This window comes from Sus scrofa, chromosome 12 (assembly GCF_000003025.6).
Source record: "Sus scrofa isolate TJ Tabasco breed Duroc chromosome 12, Sscrofa11.1, whole genome shotgun sequence".
In the NCBI taxonomy this organism is placed as follows: Eukaryota; Metazoa; Chordata; class Mammalia; order Artiodactyla; family Suidae; genus Sus; species Sus scrofa.
Genome location: NC_010454.4, coordinates 49,855,954 through 49,872,624, shown reverse-complemented (window position 1 = coordinate 49,872,624; position 16,671 = coordinate 49,855,954). Strand labels below are relative to the sequence as shown.

Sequence of the window (16,671 nt, the reverse complement as noted above, 5' to 3'; positions counted from 1 at the left end):
TTTAAACAAAATTTGAAGCATCTGTAAAAATAAGGATATTGAGCATAAAGCCAATATCCCTGCCTCCTAGATGACCCAGCTATCAAGATCTTGCTGCCTTTGCTGCATGTGTTTTACTGTCCCCTTTTGTTTTCCTTACCAAAGGGTTGTACAGCCTGGCTGCTCACAGTTTGATCTGGGGACCAGCAGCCTGGCATCACGGAGTGGCTCATTAGACTAGAATCTCAGCCCCGCTTCCTGACCCACGGAATCAGAATCTGCATTTTAAGAAGATTTAATCACTTGGGTGATTCATTTGTGCGCTTGTGTTTCAGAAGCCTTGTTTGAAGGCAAATCCCCCACATCAGTCATTTCACCCTTAAATACTTCCATATGCATTTCTGAAGCCCAAGGACGTTTTCTTACACCGTCGCAATGTTCTCATCGCCTGGCAAAAGTAACAGTGGTTTTTTGGTATCATCGAATACCCAGTTCGTATTCAGATCTCTCGGTCTCAGCGTGCCTATTTTGAACAGTTGTTATATTCGGTTCGAGAGCCAAAGAGCCAAACAAGAGCCACACGTGTGGTCGCTGTGCCTCTCAGTCTCGAGTGGCGCCCTTGCCCATTTGGGGGACTTTGTCTCTTTCAAGTCTCTGCTTTACTGTAGAGCTCGTTGGCTTGGCTTACAGAACATCTTCATTCAGGATTCGGGTGCCCGCTTCCTCTCAGTGAGGTGGGTCCTTCCACCCTGTACACGTCCTGCAACGGGGCATTTGGGCTCATTCAGATTTAATTTTTGGCAAGCATATGCTAAAGAATCGGGGGGATTTTTCCATAGTTCCTGCATTTCTCTCACTCCTCCTTTCTGTTTCCTTAGCCAACAATTTTAAAGACTTGCTTCTAACGGCGTTCCCATCGTGGCTCAGGGTTAATGAATCTGACTAGGAACCATGAGGTGGCCGGTTCTATCCCCGGCCTCGCTCCGTGGGTTAAGGATCCGGCGTTGCCGTGGGCTGTGGTGTAGGTCGCAGATGCGACTCGGATCTGGCATTGCTATGGCTGTGGTGCAGGCTGGCAGCTGCAGCTCCCATTAGACCCCTAGCCTGGGAACTTCCATATGCCATGGGTGCGGCCCTAGATTTAAAAAAAAAAAAAAAAAAAAAAAAAGGCTTGCTTGTCAGTGTGGCCTTAATGCTGGCAGCCTGGGCATTGCTCAGGAGCCTGTTAGAAATGCAGAGTCTTGGGCCTCAGTACTCTTCTTATGGGGCCCCACTAGGGGTCATATATGCCGGGGGATTCCCCCTTAGGGAAACTAAGTTGAACTAGTGGGCTTGGGGGGGCGTCTGCCTAATCCTAAAGTGCTCTTTCAAACTTTCATCTAGTAGTTTCATCCACTGATGATCGGAACCTGACTTAATTATTGTATTTCTTTATGGCTTGCAAAATTGTCTTTTTATGATTGTTATTCCTTCCACATTGATTAGTGATGATTCTTCTGTAAAGAACTTTCTCATTAACTAGGACTACTTGGTGACCCCAAATGCAGCTCATATAGGAAAGACAAGGAAATTACCTCATACTTTAATAGCCAATCTTCAGAATAAGGGGACGATGCCTTCACTACTTCTAATGGGGAACAGTGCAGTGTTTTGGTTACTCTTGTTTTTGTCTTCTCTCTTTTTTTTTTTGGATTTTTAAATTAAAGTATAGTTGATTTACAATCGTGTGCCAATTTCTGCTGTACAGCAAAGTGACCCACTCATACATAGATATACACTCTTTTTCTCCTGTTCTCTCTGTCCTTTAAGTATCATTATGAACCCCTGGTTTTTGTGTATTCAATGTGCCTCAAACACTTGCAATTATTATTAACTTTTTCACTGAACTACAGTTGAGTTGCAGTACTGTGTCTCTTTTAAGTGTATAACAAAGTGATTCAGTTATTTATATATATAAGCGTGTGTGTATTCTATTTCAGATTCTTTTCTGTTCGAGGTTATTATAAGATATTGAATATAGTTCCCTGTGCTTTACAGTAAATCCTTGTTTTTTGTTTTATATATAGCAGTGTGTACCTGTTAACCCAAACTCCTAATTTATCCCTCCCCCCACCCAACTGTCTTTTTTTTTTTTTTTTCCTTGTCTGTTTAGGGCCACACCCACAGCATATAGAAGTTCCCAGGTAGGGGTTGAATCAGAGCTGCAGCTGCCAGCCTACACCACAGCCACAGCCACGTGCGATCTGGGCCTCATCTGTGACCCACACCACAGTGTAGAGCAACGCTGGATCCTTAACCCACTGAGCGAGGCCAGGGCTTGAACTCACATCCTCATGGATACTAGTCAAGCTCTTTACTGCTGAACCACAGTGGGAACTCCCCGACTATCTTTTTTAATGTAAACTTTTTCTGAAGACAACATGTAGAAAAATGGGCAAATTCGGATCAGTGAATTTTCAAGTTAAGTCAAATCCACTGATACCCATTTTGAGAAGCAGAGATGCTTACCAGCATCCCAGAAGTACCTCCCATGGCCCCCTTCGTCACTACCTTACCCCCAAGGGGAACCACACTCCTGACCTCTAGTACCATGGATGAGTTTGCCGGTTTGAACCTGCTACAGGTGGAGATGTGTACTCTGTCTGATTCGTTCCTGGCATCTTTCCTCGGACCTTGTGTTGGTGAGATCCAGCCACTTTGTGGCTTACGTTCCTGGTCCCAGCATATTCCATTGGTGAATAGACACAGGTGTCTTGTTTTTTCTACTGTTGCTAGATATTTGGCTTGTTCCAGTTTGGGGTTATTGAGGCTACAGACATTCTTGTACATATCTTTTTGGGAACATATGAGCACATTTCTGTTGGGATTATGACCGAGGGTAGAATTGCTGGGTCATGAATTATGCATATGCTCTGCTTTCATTGATAACGGCCAAATGGTTTTCTAATGGGGTCGTGCCAGCTTACACTCCCACCAGCAGTGTGCGAAGGTTCCAGTTGCTCCACGTCATTGCTAAGGCTCTCCTGCTCGGTGTTTTTTTCCTTTCAGCCATTTGGTGGTCGTGTCGTGGTGTCCCACAGAGATTTTAATTTGCCTTTCTGGGACGTCGGATGATGCCGTCTCATGAGATTCCTGGCCGTTTGTGTGATCTCTTTTTGTGAAATGTCCTTTTTCTGTTACTGTGCCTGCTGTTTTCTTACTGATCTGTAGGAATTCTTTACATGTTCTGATATGAATCTTTCATCAGATATGTGTGTTGCAAATATCTTTTCCCCTCTGTGACTCACTTCTTCACTCTCTCAGTGGTGTCTTTGGATAAACAGAAGTTCTTAAGAGCAAGGAAGTTCAGCGTATCAATTCTTTCCTTTATGACCAGTGTTTTTCAGTGTTTAAAAAAATGCTTGTCTATCCCAAGTTCCTTTGTTTTCTCTTAAAAGCTTTGTTCCCTCTTTTTTTTTTTTTTTTGGTCTTTTGTCTTTTTAACACCCATGGGCATGTGGAGGTTCCCAGGCTAGGGGTTGAATTAGAGCTGTAGTTGCTGGCTTTTGCCACAGCCACAGCAGCGCCAGATCTGAGCCTTGTCTACACCACAGCTCACGGCAACACCGGGTCCTTAACCCACTGAGTGAGGCCAGGGATCGAACCCACATCCTCACAGATGCTATCGGGTTCATCAGCCACTGAGCCACGACGGGAACTCCTGTTCCATTTTTCATATTTAGATATACAGTACCTCTAAATCCACATTAAATCTTCAGTCCATGAGGAATTGATTTTTTGTGTATGATGTGAAAGAGGAGTCAAGATTAATTTTTTTCCAGCTATAATGGAAAAAATTAAAATCATTTAAAGAGAAAAAAAAAGATTATTTTTTTTTTCAATGTTGATATCCAAGTGACCCATCACCATTTATTTCAAAAATCATCTGTCGTCATGGAGTTAGTCCCCTGGTGACTCAGCAAGTTACAGATACGGTGTTGTCACTGCTGTGGCTCTGGTTACTGCTGTGCTGCAGGTTTGATCCCTGGCCTGGGACCCCTGCCATGGGTGTGGCCAAAATAAATAAAGTCACTTATTCTCAATGTTTGCGAAGTGTTGGATTTTTCAAACTACTTAATCATGTCATCTGCTCGTAATGATGGTTTATTTTTTCCTTTTTAACATTGGTGCTCTGTGTCTTTTTCTTTTCCTACTGCCCTAAAATCTCCAGCAAAATGTTGACTAGCAGTGACAGAGTGGGCATCCTTATTCATTCTGATTTTAAGGAGGAAACTTTAAATAACTCACCAATAAGAATGATGTTTGCTAAACGATTTTTGTGGATAGTCTTTCTTTCTTTTTTTTTTTTTTTTCTTGCTCTTTAGAGCCAAACCGTGGCATATGGAAATTCCCAGGCGAGGGGTCAAATCAGAGCTGTAGCTGCCGGCCTACACCTCAGCCGCAGCAACTTGGGATCCATGCCACGTCTATGACCTACACCATAGCTCATGGCAATGCCACATCCTAACCCAGTAAGTGAGGCCAGGGATCGATTCCCGAAACCTCGTGGTTACTAGTTGGATTCATTTCTGCTGGGCCACAATGGGAACTCCTTTGTGGATATTCTTGATTAAAGAAATTCCCTTCTATGCCTGGTTTGCTACAAACTTTGAAGTTATAAAGCAGTATTGATTTTACCAAATGCCTTTTTCCACATCTGTCATAATGACCATATGATTTTTTCTACTTTTTTTTCTGTTAACATGATGAATGAATTGGTTATTTTCAAATGTAATACCACTCTTCCATTTCTGAAGGAAAATCCACTTGAGTGTAATGTATTATGCTTTTATAAACCCCTGGACTTGACTTGCTACTGTATTTCTTAGGATCTTTGTGCTTCGGTGCAAGAGAGAGAGCGCCAGCTTTCCTTTCACGCATTGCTCTTGGGAGGTGTTAATATGAATGTCATCTGTCCCCAAAATGGTTGGACCGTGTGTGTCCTTGTATTTTCTCTTCTCTGGGAGAGATTAGTATTTCTTCTTAAATGTTTGGGAGAGTTCATCAGAGAAGCCATCTGGGCTTGGAGTTAATGGATTCCGTTTCTTTAATTTGGGATTATTCAGATTTCACTGTAGTCAGTGTTGATAAATTTATTTTTTGAATAATTTGCCCTTTTCACCTACAGGGTCAAGCTTAATGGCATAAAAGTGCACAAACTATCTTCTTATTTCTTAAATGTCTTAGGCCGTGTTCTGCTGTCTTCTTTTTCATTCATGTTGATAATTTCTATGTTCCCTTTTTTTCCTTAATCGTATTGCTAGGGGTTTATCAATTTTATTTTTTTATTTTTATTTTTTTATTTATTTTATTTATATATATATTTTTTGTCTTTTTGCTATTTCTTGGGCCGCTCCCAGGGCATATGGAGGTTCCCAGGCTAGGGGTCTAATCGGAGCTGTAGCTGCCCGGCCTACGCCAGAGCCACAGCAACTTGGGATCCAGCCGCGTCTGCAACCTACACCACAGCTCACGGCAACGCCGGATCCTTAACCCACTGAGCAAGGGCAGGACCGAACCTGCAACCTCATGGTTCCTAGTCGGATTCGTTAACCACTGCGCCACGATGGGAACTCCCAGTTTTATTACTTTGTCTAAAAACCAAACTTTGATATAGTTTCATTGCTATGTGGTCATATCTTTATATTCCTTCCTATACTTTTTCTAGGCTTGATTTGCTGTTCATTTAGTTTCTTGAGAGGAAAGACTACAAAATTGGTTTTCAGCCTTTCTTTTTTTCTTTATTTAAACATATGCATTTAAGTCTGTACATTTCCTCATTTCCTCTAAGCACTGCTTTTACGGTATCCCACAAGTTTTGCTTTGTCCTCTCTAATTGTCATTCAGTTCAAAACGTTTTAAGGTTTCTATTCTGATTTCCTCTTTGGCCCTAAGTTATTTAGAACTGCATTGCTTAATTTCCAAGAAGTTCAGATTTTTCTCACGTCTTTCGGTTATTGGTTTCTTGTTGAATTCCACTATAGTCAGGGAACATATTCTGAATTATTTAAGTCCACTGAAATTTGTCGAGGCTTGCTTTATGATCCAGCACACTTACAGTCAATTTTGGTGTTTCGTGTGCATTTGAAAAAAAAAATGTTTATTTTAACATTGGTGGGTAGGGTATTGTGCTGGTCAATTAGATCAAGCTCATTAATTTTGTTGTTTAAATCTTCTATATCCTCACTGGGGTTCTTTTTTTTTTTTTTTTTGGTCTGTTTTTGTAGATTTGTTAAATCTTTTGATTCAGTCAGTTTTTGCTTTATATAGTTTACGGTGATGTTGTTGGAGACATACAGGTTTAAAATGGTTCTCTCTTCCATACTCGTATGTGTACAGTTCCTTCTCTTCTTTATATAAAAGACAGCATAGACCTGTCCTTTGCTCAGTGATTTTACCTTGTTCCTCAAATCTCTCCTGCTAAGTGAAAAGCCATTCATTGGGGAAAAAAATATTCCCATCAATGTTTTAGTGGAAAAATTGTGATGCATTCCATCCACCTCCATACCCAAACAATTTTCATGGGTGGAAAAATTTATAAATTTACCAGCAAAACAAGTTTATATTTTTAAAAACCCAGTCATTTGAATATAAAAATATAGTTTATGGATATGACTTACTGTAGTGAAAGGTTTACTGTCCTTGTCAAAGGAAGAAATGAGGAGTTAAGAGCAGGTGGTGGAAGAGAGGTGTGAGGGAGTCATTACTGAAAAGGTGCACTTGCCTTTCGGCCTTGTTTCTCTACTGTTTTTCAACCTTCAGGGGACTCACAGCTCTCTTGCATTCAAACTGCCTTTAAAAATAAAGTTCCAGCACAGAAAAATGCCCTGAGGGCAACATAAATACTAAACCTTAAAAACACTTCAGAACACCCAAAAATAGCTTATGGACTCAATAGACTGCAGAATTGAGAAAATGCTACCTCTTTAGCCCCCTCGATGGGCAGGCATATGCGAAACAAAGCATTTGGGGTTTTACCAGAACATGGCAAGCAATGCAGATTTGTTCCCTATGATATTGTTGGGCTATAAATTATGTTGAGAAAATTGGTGCAAGTGTTTTTGCCCAAAAGTATGCTGTCAAAATATGCTTTCAGAGTTCCCTTGTGGCGCTGTGGAAATGAATCCGACTAGGAACCATGAGGTTGCCGGTTCGATTCCTGGCCCTCACACAGTGGGTTGAGGATCTGGTATGGCTGTGAACTGTGGTGTAGGTCGCAGCTCAGATCTGGCATTGCTGTGGCTGTGGCCTAGGCCAGCAGCTGTAGCTCCGATTAGACCCCCTAGCCTGGGAACTTCCATATGCCACAGGTGCAGCACTAAAAAAATACACACACACACACACACACACACACACACACACACACACACACACACACACTTCCTTATAGCATGGTTTTGTTTATTTGTTTTTGGCATGTCTGCAGCATGTGCAAGTTCCCAGGCCAGGGACTGAACCTGTGCGACAGCAGCGACCTGAGCCCCTACAGTGACAATGCCGGGTCTTCAACCCGCTGCACTGCAAGGGAACGCCCCTTGTAGCATGTTTATTTAGTGTACTCAGGGATAAAAAAATCATCATACTGTCATGAAAAAGGGAGTATAGCTTTTCAAGCACTGTTATGGCCAAAAAAAAAAAAGCCGTTAGTTGAGCAGGATTTGAACAGATAAGGCTGCCGACTGAACTTCACCTTGCCCTTTTCCCATGTAAATATACAGTAGACTGTCAAGCAGTGGAGTATCGTGCTTCTAAAAATTCATTCTGGCAACTGGTCTGGAAAGGATGTATCCTGAGGGACAAGTCCTGGAAAAGCAAGGGCAGGAGACTAATGAATGTGCCCCAGCAGACGACAGTGAGGTCAGCGGGGGCAGAACTGCGTCCCTGGAGACGCTCAAGTGCATGTGAGGATTCTGAGAAGGATAAAGGGCGTATTTCAAACCTATGGGGATGATATGAGCAATTCCAGACATGATGTTGAGACAGTTTCCTTTTGGGGGGAGAAAAATATATGCAAAAAGAAGTATAGATGAATCAAAGAGTCAAGCCTAAGAAATGAAACAAAATATCAAAGAAAACATGAGTGCGTTTTAAAAAAAATCTGAGTGGGAAAGCGTGACACAAATCTCGAGTCATAAAGGGAAAATAAATGCACTACATAATAAATGTAGATGTGAGAAAAAATTTAAGCAAATTGAACAAACAGCTCAGTGAGAAACAGTATCTGTAACACAGTGGCAATTTCTTTTGAACGAAAAGCTCTTACAAATTAATAAGAAAACACAATAAAACCTCATAAAGATGAATCATGTATATGCGTAGGCCGCAACCAAACTTAGAATAAGAGGCTTGACTTCGCTCACAATTAAAAACATAGTTTTGGGGAGTTCCCGTTGTGGCGCAGCGGAAACGAATCTGACTAGGAACCATGAGATTGCAGGTTCAATCCCTGGCCTCGCTCAGTGGGTTAAGGATCCGGCGTTGCTGTGGCTGTGATGTAGGCCGGCAGCTGCAGTTCCGATTAGACCCCAACCTGGGAACCTCCATATGCTGCGGGTGCGGCCCTAAAAAGACCAAAAAAAAAAAAAAAAAAAAAAGACACACACACACACAAATAGTTTTGGGACAAAATAATGAGATTCTCTTTTAAAACAAGGATGGGAGGTCTGCACAGTCCCAGCAATGCTGCGAGGAGCCAGGCCTTCCGTTCTGAAGCAGCCTCTTTGGGGGGCAATCTATCTGTATCAATTTTCCTGAAAATTTGTGTGTCTGTGTGTGTGTGGCTTCATCTTGCTTTATTTTTCTTCTCTTTCTTTCTTTCTTTTTTTTTTTTTTTTTAGGGCTACACCTGTGACACATGGAGGTTCCCAGGCTAGGGGTCAAATTGGAGCTATAGCTGCTGGCCACCACCACAGCCGCAGCAACATGGGATCCAAGCTGAGTCTGAGACCTACACCACATGCATCTCATGGCCACACCGGATCCTTAACCCACTGAGTGAGGCCAGGGATTAAATGAACATCTTCATGGGCATTATTAGTTGGGTTCGTTCCCGCTGAGCCACAATGGGAACTCCACCTTGCTTTATTTTTCAATTGAATATTGTCAGATGTTAAATCACTGCCATAAAAATGAAGCTCCTCAGTGTTCCTGTTGTGGCTCAGTGGAAACGAATCTGCTAGCATCCATGAGGATGCAGGTTCGCTCCCTGGCCTCGCTCAGGACTCCTGCTCTGGGACCCTCCATATGCTGTGGGTGCGGCCCTAAAAAGACATAAAAAAGAATCTTCTCATTAAAAAAAAAAAAATCACCCTTTATGTGAAACACAATTACAAACCTCAGCTTAAAATGGAAACATTTAAGATCATGTGGCATTAGTTTTCTGATCTCTGTAAAGTGTCTAGTAGGTGGGTATTGATGCATCACAGCCACTGCTGTCATCAGTAATACATCACCAGTGCTCATGGATCTCCTAAGTTCCAGTTTGAACTAATGAATTAGTTTAGCATATAAAGCAAGACCAAAGGTGGAAGCTGTAGCAATTTATCTACTCACTTTCTTTCTTCTTTTTTTTTTTTTTCTTTTTAAGACCGTGCCTGAGCATATGGAAGGGGCGGAATTGGAATTCAGCTTCCAGCCTACGCCACAGCCACAGCCACAACAGAGCCAAGCTGCATCTTCGGCTTACACCGCAGCTTGTGACAACGTTGGATTCTTAACCCACTGAGCAAGGCCAGGGATAGAACCTGCCTCCTCATGGAAACTAGTTGGGTTCTTAACCTGCTGAGACATAACGGGAACTCCAGCAATTGATCTATTTTCTAGATGTTATGTTTTTCCTTAAGTATCCTGCAACTTTTTTTTTTTTTGTCTTTTTCTAGGGCCACACCCGCGGCATATGGAAGTTCCCAGGCTAGGGGTCAGATCGGAGCTGTAGTCACCAGCCTTACACCAGAGCCACAGCAACGCCAGATCTGAGCTGTGTGTGCACCCTGCACCACAGCTCACAGCAACACAGGATCCTCCCCCACTGAGTAAAGTCCCAGGGATCGAATCTGTGTCCTCATGGTTCCTAGCTGGATTCATTTCCGCTGAGCCACAACAGGAACTCCTCCCGCAAAATTTTTAATGAACAATTTCAGACATACAGAAAAGTTGAAAAACTTGTGCAGTGAACAACCATGTACTACACTTGGATTTTACAACGTATATAATATGTGTGATAATGCAAATGTAACAAAAGGTTGACAACCGATGTATGAATAAATATATATTTATATAGATCCATCTATCTATATGTATCCATCCACATATTTCCACTTATCCATCCATCAAGCTGTCTTGTATTTTTGCATTTCCAAGTAAATTGCAGACATAAGTTGTACTTTTCATCCCTAAGCAGTTCAACACTCATATCAACTAGAGTTCAATATTTGCTTTTGATTCGTGGGTTTTTTGTTTTTGGTTTTTTTTTTTAGGTAAAATCTGCATACAGTGAAATGCACAAATTTTAAATGGACCATTTGATGTATGTTTGACAAATGTACACCTTTGTAGCCCAGACGCCTATGGAGATGCAGGATATTTCCATCATCCCAGAAAGTTCCTTCCTGCCCCTTCCCAGTTAATCCCCAACCCCCACTGCCCCAGGCAAATTTTTTTTTTCCTGTAGATTAGTTTTGCCAATTCTGGAACCTCATATACATGCAGTCACATACGGCTTCTTTCACTCAGCATAATGATTTCTGTGATTCACCCATCTTGCTGTGTCTATCGATTGTTTGTTCATTTTCACTCCCGAGTAGTGGTCCACCGTCTGAATATATCCCACTCAGTTTATCCGTTCCTCAGTTGATGGGTATTTGGGTTGTTTCCAGTGTGGGACTGTTAGAAATAAAGGTACCGTAGACTTTTTTTTTGAGGACATATGTTTTTTCTTGGGTCACTTGGAGGTGGGCTCATCGAATGTGCGCAGACCCTCTCTCTGGGCCCCAGCGTCTGCTTTGACTTTGGTGCCTGAGACAGGGATGAACACGTGCCTTGTGGCAGGTATAGAACGTGCACCGTGGGGGACGTGAGAAGGCAGGACGTGCTCTGGGAGAGAGCCAAGGAAGGCTTCCTGGAGGAGGGGGCCTTGGTGCCGACACAGCTTGGTTTAGTAGGAGGAACAAGGGCTCTGGGTCAGACATGCCTGCACTCCAGGCCCATTGCTGGAAAAAAAGATCCTTGGGCGTCTCGCTTTCCTCGTCTGTAAGATGGAGATAACGGTGCTGCAGGATTTGATGAGGTCAAGTTGTGTCTTTGGTTAAATAGTCTTCTTTTCTCGCCAGGCCTGGCTCCCCTGGCCGCCTTCAGCGTGGATGTGGCCCGGACCTGGGTGACTCCCGAGGGTGCTCCCTACGTGCTCAGCTCCCTTCTACATCAAGACTCTGGCACCAACCAGACCTGGTAAGCAGGGGGGCAGATAGCAGGGTTTGAGGACTGAGGGGTCCTGGGGAGGCTGAAAAGGCCCCCAGACAAGGCCTCGGCTCCCCACCCTACAGCCTGGGGAGAACCTCCTTTCACTTCCAGAGGGGCGTGCAGGGGAGTGAGAAGGTGGGAGAGACACTGCGAGCTCAGGCCCAGACCTCCCAGCCCTGCCCGGCCCCTCACCCTGGCCTCTTGGGGTGGGAGAGACGAAAAACTCTTCTAAAATAAGGTTTATTAAGGCTCGTCTGCCCTTTACAAAGGCAACACATGCTCAGTATAGAAATTTGGGGCCGTGACAATTTTTTTTTTTTTTTAATGGAAAATGTGAGGCAGGCAGGAGGGATGGTTGCAAGGCAGGCTGTGGGTCTGGTCGCTGTGGTTCGGTGACAGTGTCACTCTGTATTTATAGCAAGACGCTCAGCCCTGAGCCTCAGTTTCTCATCTTTGCTGTGGGGGTGATATTTCCCTACCTCACAGGGTTGTGGCAAAGACGGAGTTAATGCCCATCATTAAGGGTTTGGCGCAAGTAAGTTTTGGCACCAATCCGGCCAGATTTAAGATCAACGCACATTACTTTATATTTTTAAATATCGATTCCATCGTGCGCAGTGGTTACGAATCCGACTAGGAACATGAGGTGCGGTTCGGTCCTGCGCTTGCTCAGTGGTTAACGATCGGCGTTGCGTGAGCTGTGTGTAGGTGCAGACGCGGCTCGGATCCGCGTTGCTGTGGCTCTGGCGTAGGCAGGCTACAGCTCGATTAGACCCTAGCTGGATTCATATGCCGGAGGCAAAAAAAGCAAAAAAAAAAAAAAAAAAAAAAAAAAAAAAAAAAAAAAAAAAAAAAAAAAAAAAAAAAAAAAAAAAATACTGTACCACCAGGAGATAAGCAGAACATTTTAAGCCTGACAGCATTCGCTGGTAAGGATGTGGGGAAACAGGAGTTTGTGGGAATGTGAGTTGGTACCCGGGAGAATCCTGTTGACATTTGGGAGAGAGTTGAGGATGCAGGTGGCCTTTGGCTCAGCGATTCCACTCCCAGACCCCAACCTCAGGGAACTCCTCAGGCACATGTAAAGATACTGATTGTAACACTGTCTGGAATGGTGAAAGACTGGAAATAAGCATCATTGACAAGTGGAAGAAGTTAGGTGGGAATCTTCTGATGCCACAGCAGGTAAAAATGAATGAAATAAGTGCAGTCGTTCTCAACTGGATCACTCTCCAAACTAACTATAAAACGAAAAAGGCTAGTTTAGAATTATTTATAGGAGTTCCTATCATGGCTCAGTGGAAATGAATCTGACTAGCATCCATGAGGATGTAGGTCCGATCCCTGGCCTCGCTCAGTGGGTTAAGGATCCAGCATTGCCATGAGCTGTGGTGTAGGTCACAGATGGGGCTCAGATCGGGCGTTGCTGTGGCTGTGGTGTAGGCTGGCAGCTACAGCTTTGATTCGACCCCTTGCTTGGGAACCTCCATATGCCGCGGGTGCACCCCTAAAAAGACAAAAAAAAAAAATCTGAAGTCAGGATCCAGTTAAGTTTCATGGGTTGCATATCATTGCTGTATCTTGAGTCTCCCTTAATCTAGAGCAGTCCCCCCACCCTGTCTGGTTTGTGATGGTCACAGGACTCTTTTTTTTTCAGTAGTTTTTTTTTTTTTTTTTTTTTTTTTTTTGTCTTTGCTATTTCTTTGGGCCTCTCCCGCGGCATATGGAGGTTCCCAGGCTAGGGGTCGCATAGGAGCTGTAGCCACTGGCCTACGCCAGAGCCACAGCAACATGGGATCCGAGCCACGTCTGCAACCTACACCACAGCTCAAGGCAACGCCGGATCGTTAACCCACTGAGCAAGGGCAGGGACTGAACCCACAACCTCATGGTTCTTAGTCAGATTCGTTAACCACTGCGCCACGACGGGAACTCCACAGGACTCTTTCTATGCTTAACAACCCAGCTGCTCCAGGCTGGACCCCCTACCCCCAACCTCCTGCCCTCTCTCTTCTGCTTCTGGTCAATGGTCAAGGGTTTCTTTCAGACCCAGCACACCTGAGCCAGGAGCCCAAGGTTCCGGATGGCTTTGGGGGCGGCACCAGGTGAGGCGCTCAGGGCTCCTGGCTGAGCGGAGCTCTGTGTGATGGACAATGGAGAGGCAGTGGCAGCTGCTGAGGCAGCATTCTTGCCCTGGACCCAGGCTGAAGACCACACCAGCCAAGCAGGCTTGGACCCCATACTTGGTTTCCTCTGTACATTGAAGAGACTGGTGACTATTAGATTTAGGTGGTCAGGGCAGGGCCCATTCACTCACGCTTTCCTTCTTTCCTTCATTCACGTGAATTTACGGAGCATCTACTTGGTGCTGGGGGAAGTTGGGAGGATAAGGTGGTAAAGCAGACACAGTCCCCGCTCTCCCAGAGGTCCTGGCTCTTGTGGAAAACAGGTCACGTGGTGACCTGAGTGATGGCTGCTCTGTGGGGACATCCAGGGCCCTTTGGGGACATAGAGGCTTGGTCCTTGAGCCAGAGGATATATAGCGACCCTGAAACTTAGGAGCTGAGCAGGAATTCATGAGAGACGGCGTGAGATGGGGAGTCAGGGAGAACAGCTTGGTCAGAAGTCTGGAAGCTGCCCTGAGCAAGGCCAGCGAGTTGGGAAGGTGCTGGGGCTGAAGCTGAGGGGATGAGACACTGGATGGGGGCGAGGGGGGGTTGTCACCCCGCACAGGGGGTTTGGGGAACCAGATCACTTGAAGCAGGGAGGGCAGTACCAAGAGGGTTAGGAAGGTTTTGGCTGCGGGAAGATGAATTGAAGGTAAGCATTTGCTGTGTTGTGTTTGGTAAAGGTTTATTGACACGTTGCCACACAGAAACCCGCGCACGGCATCAGAGGGCCCCTCAGTGCCTGTTTCCAAAGTGAAGAGGGCCCCTCAGTGCCTGTTTCCAAAGTGAGCCGCCCACACGCGCGGCATCCAGATCAAGAGGCAGAACAGAACCAGCCTTACAGCAGCCCCCTGCATCCCTGTGCTGCCTTCCAGGCCCAGGCGAGCGGGAAGCGCCGTTCGCACCCCCGGCTCCATGGGCTGCCTTCGCCTCCTCTTGAGCTTCTGGTGCCGTAGATGCTCGGTTATGTCAGGCTCCTCTCCCTCGATATGCAGTTCTAGGAATCAAGGGGCACGTGTTATGGTTGCTAGAGTTTTCCTTTGTGTGAACAGTGCTGATGAGGAGTGTTCTGGCCGTTGCCTTGGGCTGTGACACACAGCACGGCTCTGCACTTTCTTTTGCTGGGCAGATGCACTTTTTATCAGCCGTGTGTCCCACGGTGGAGTAGCTGGGTCATGGCTCCTGCTCGGGGTCCGCATTCAGTTTTCCAAATGTCGCAGTGCCGGAGCGTTCTGAACGCAACCCACCTCCCCCGTCAAGGTCAAGGCCAAGTTTTAGCCCCAGTTATTTGTGACTTTCTCCTGCCCTCCCAGCAGGGCCCTCCTGACGCCTGCTACAAAGCTCAGCAGATTTTAAGCGCCCTCCATCAGAGGCCAAGCCGAAAGGCCACAGCAGAGGCGGAGACTGTGAAGCCCCCAGAGCAGAGGGGGGCTCTGAGCCCACCTAGGGGTGGGGGGCGAAGCTCAGCCGGGCTCATGAAAACCTCCTTGAACATCTGCTAAAGCAGAGGGAGGCTCACGGGTTTGAACACACACACGTGAGGAGGATGTGTGGGAGGCACTTCTGGGTTCCTGCCACAAACATTGGAACCCGAGACCACAGGCTGCTACACGGAACAGGAAATGCACTGCTGGCCGCCTGGGCCACAGAGGAAAGGCTGGCTCGCTGGGCGAGATGTGTCCCTTCACTCCCTCACATGGTTTCTCTCTTTTTTTCTTCTTTGCCTTTTTAGGGCCACATCTGTGGCATACGGAGGTTCCCAGGCTAGGGGTGGAATCGGAGCTACAGCTTCCGGCCTACACCACAGCCACAGCCACGCCAGATCCGAGCCATGTCTGCTACCTACTCCACAGCTCACGGCAATGTCAGATCCTTAACCCACCGAGCGAGGCCAGGGATCGAACCTATGTCCTCATGGATACTAGTCAGATTCATTGTCACTGAGCTGCAACGGGAACTCCTGTTTCTCTGTAAGATCCAGCCAGGCTGGCAGTGTTGTGGGCTTGGCTGCTGCAGGAGGGTGGAGTGGAATATAAAGAAGGCCTGGGCGCTGTGAAAACAGACTCTGAAGACAGAGATGAGTTAGAGCCGGGTGAAGGCAGGAGATGGGCTGCATCCAGCCCAGGGGTCACAGCAGATGGTGGGTTCAGCAGTTGTTTGTCAGTCAGCCAGTCAATAAGCTTGGAGAAGAGACTACCCCCCAGGGTGGGGGTGGTTAAAGGGATAGGCCACAGAGGCAGCTCCGGCCAGGCCCCAGGCTAACAGGATTGCATGATCGAGATGTGAATGGCAACTTTGGGTTCTGCAGTGCACAGCCTGTGCAGCTGTACATGGCAGTCTCTTGGAAGCTCACAGTCTATGTGGGAACAAAAGCCAGGATAAGGGTAGGTGTCCAGTAGTGAGGGCTTCCTAGAGGGCTTGGGGAAGCCTTCCCTAGTAGCTGTTGTTTGGGAAGATTGTTCTGTAGGAAGAGGAGGTGAAAAGTACTTGCAAGCAGAAGAAAGAGCTTGGGCCACGGCCTAAAGGAGGAAGGACAGCTGAGGCCATTCCACCTGCTCACCAAAACCTGATGTGGGCTAGAGCCCAGCACTGAGTCCACCTTTGCGGAGGAGCAGAGACAAAGGTCTGGGCCAGGGCTGCGGCCCGGGCTGGGGAGGGGTCTGGGGCAGAGGAAAGGCTGCTGAGCAAGTGACCTAATTTGGGGGCTCAGCTGCAAGCCCACAGAGCTCAGCTGCACCTGGCCCTCCGCCCCTCAGCCCCGCCCCAGAGGAGCCCCCTTGCCTGATACCTGGGCTGTCATTTAATTCAACAAATGTCACCAAACACCTGCTCCATGCCAGCCTCAGTTCCAGGCCCTGGGAATAAAGTGGCGAACAGATAGGCAAGATCCTTGGGGAGCTTACCGTCTTTGCGGGGGCAGATGATAAACAGTAACCGGGTAAACGGGACGCGCTCAAACGAGGGCAGCTTCCGAGAAGGAAATCAACGGGGTGACGCAAAGCAGAGGAACTGGGTTGTGAGGCGAGGC

General features: G+C 46.1%; 1 protein-coding gene across 1 annotated transcript in view; it reads left to right on the top strand.

Moving 5' to 3' along the window:
• ITGAE (integrin subunit alpha E) overlaps positions 1-16,671 on the top strand; it is a 68,093-nt gene that overhangs the window by 5,518 nt on the left and 45,904 nt on the right. Inside the window, 1 exon segment of the mRNA XM_021067683.1 lies at positions 11,346-11,463. Within this exon segment, the coding sequence (XP_020923342.1) occupies positions 11,346-11,463 (118 nt within the window).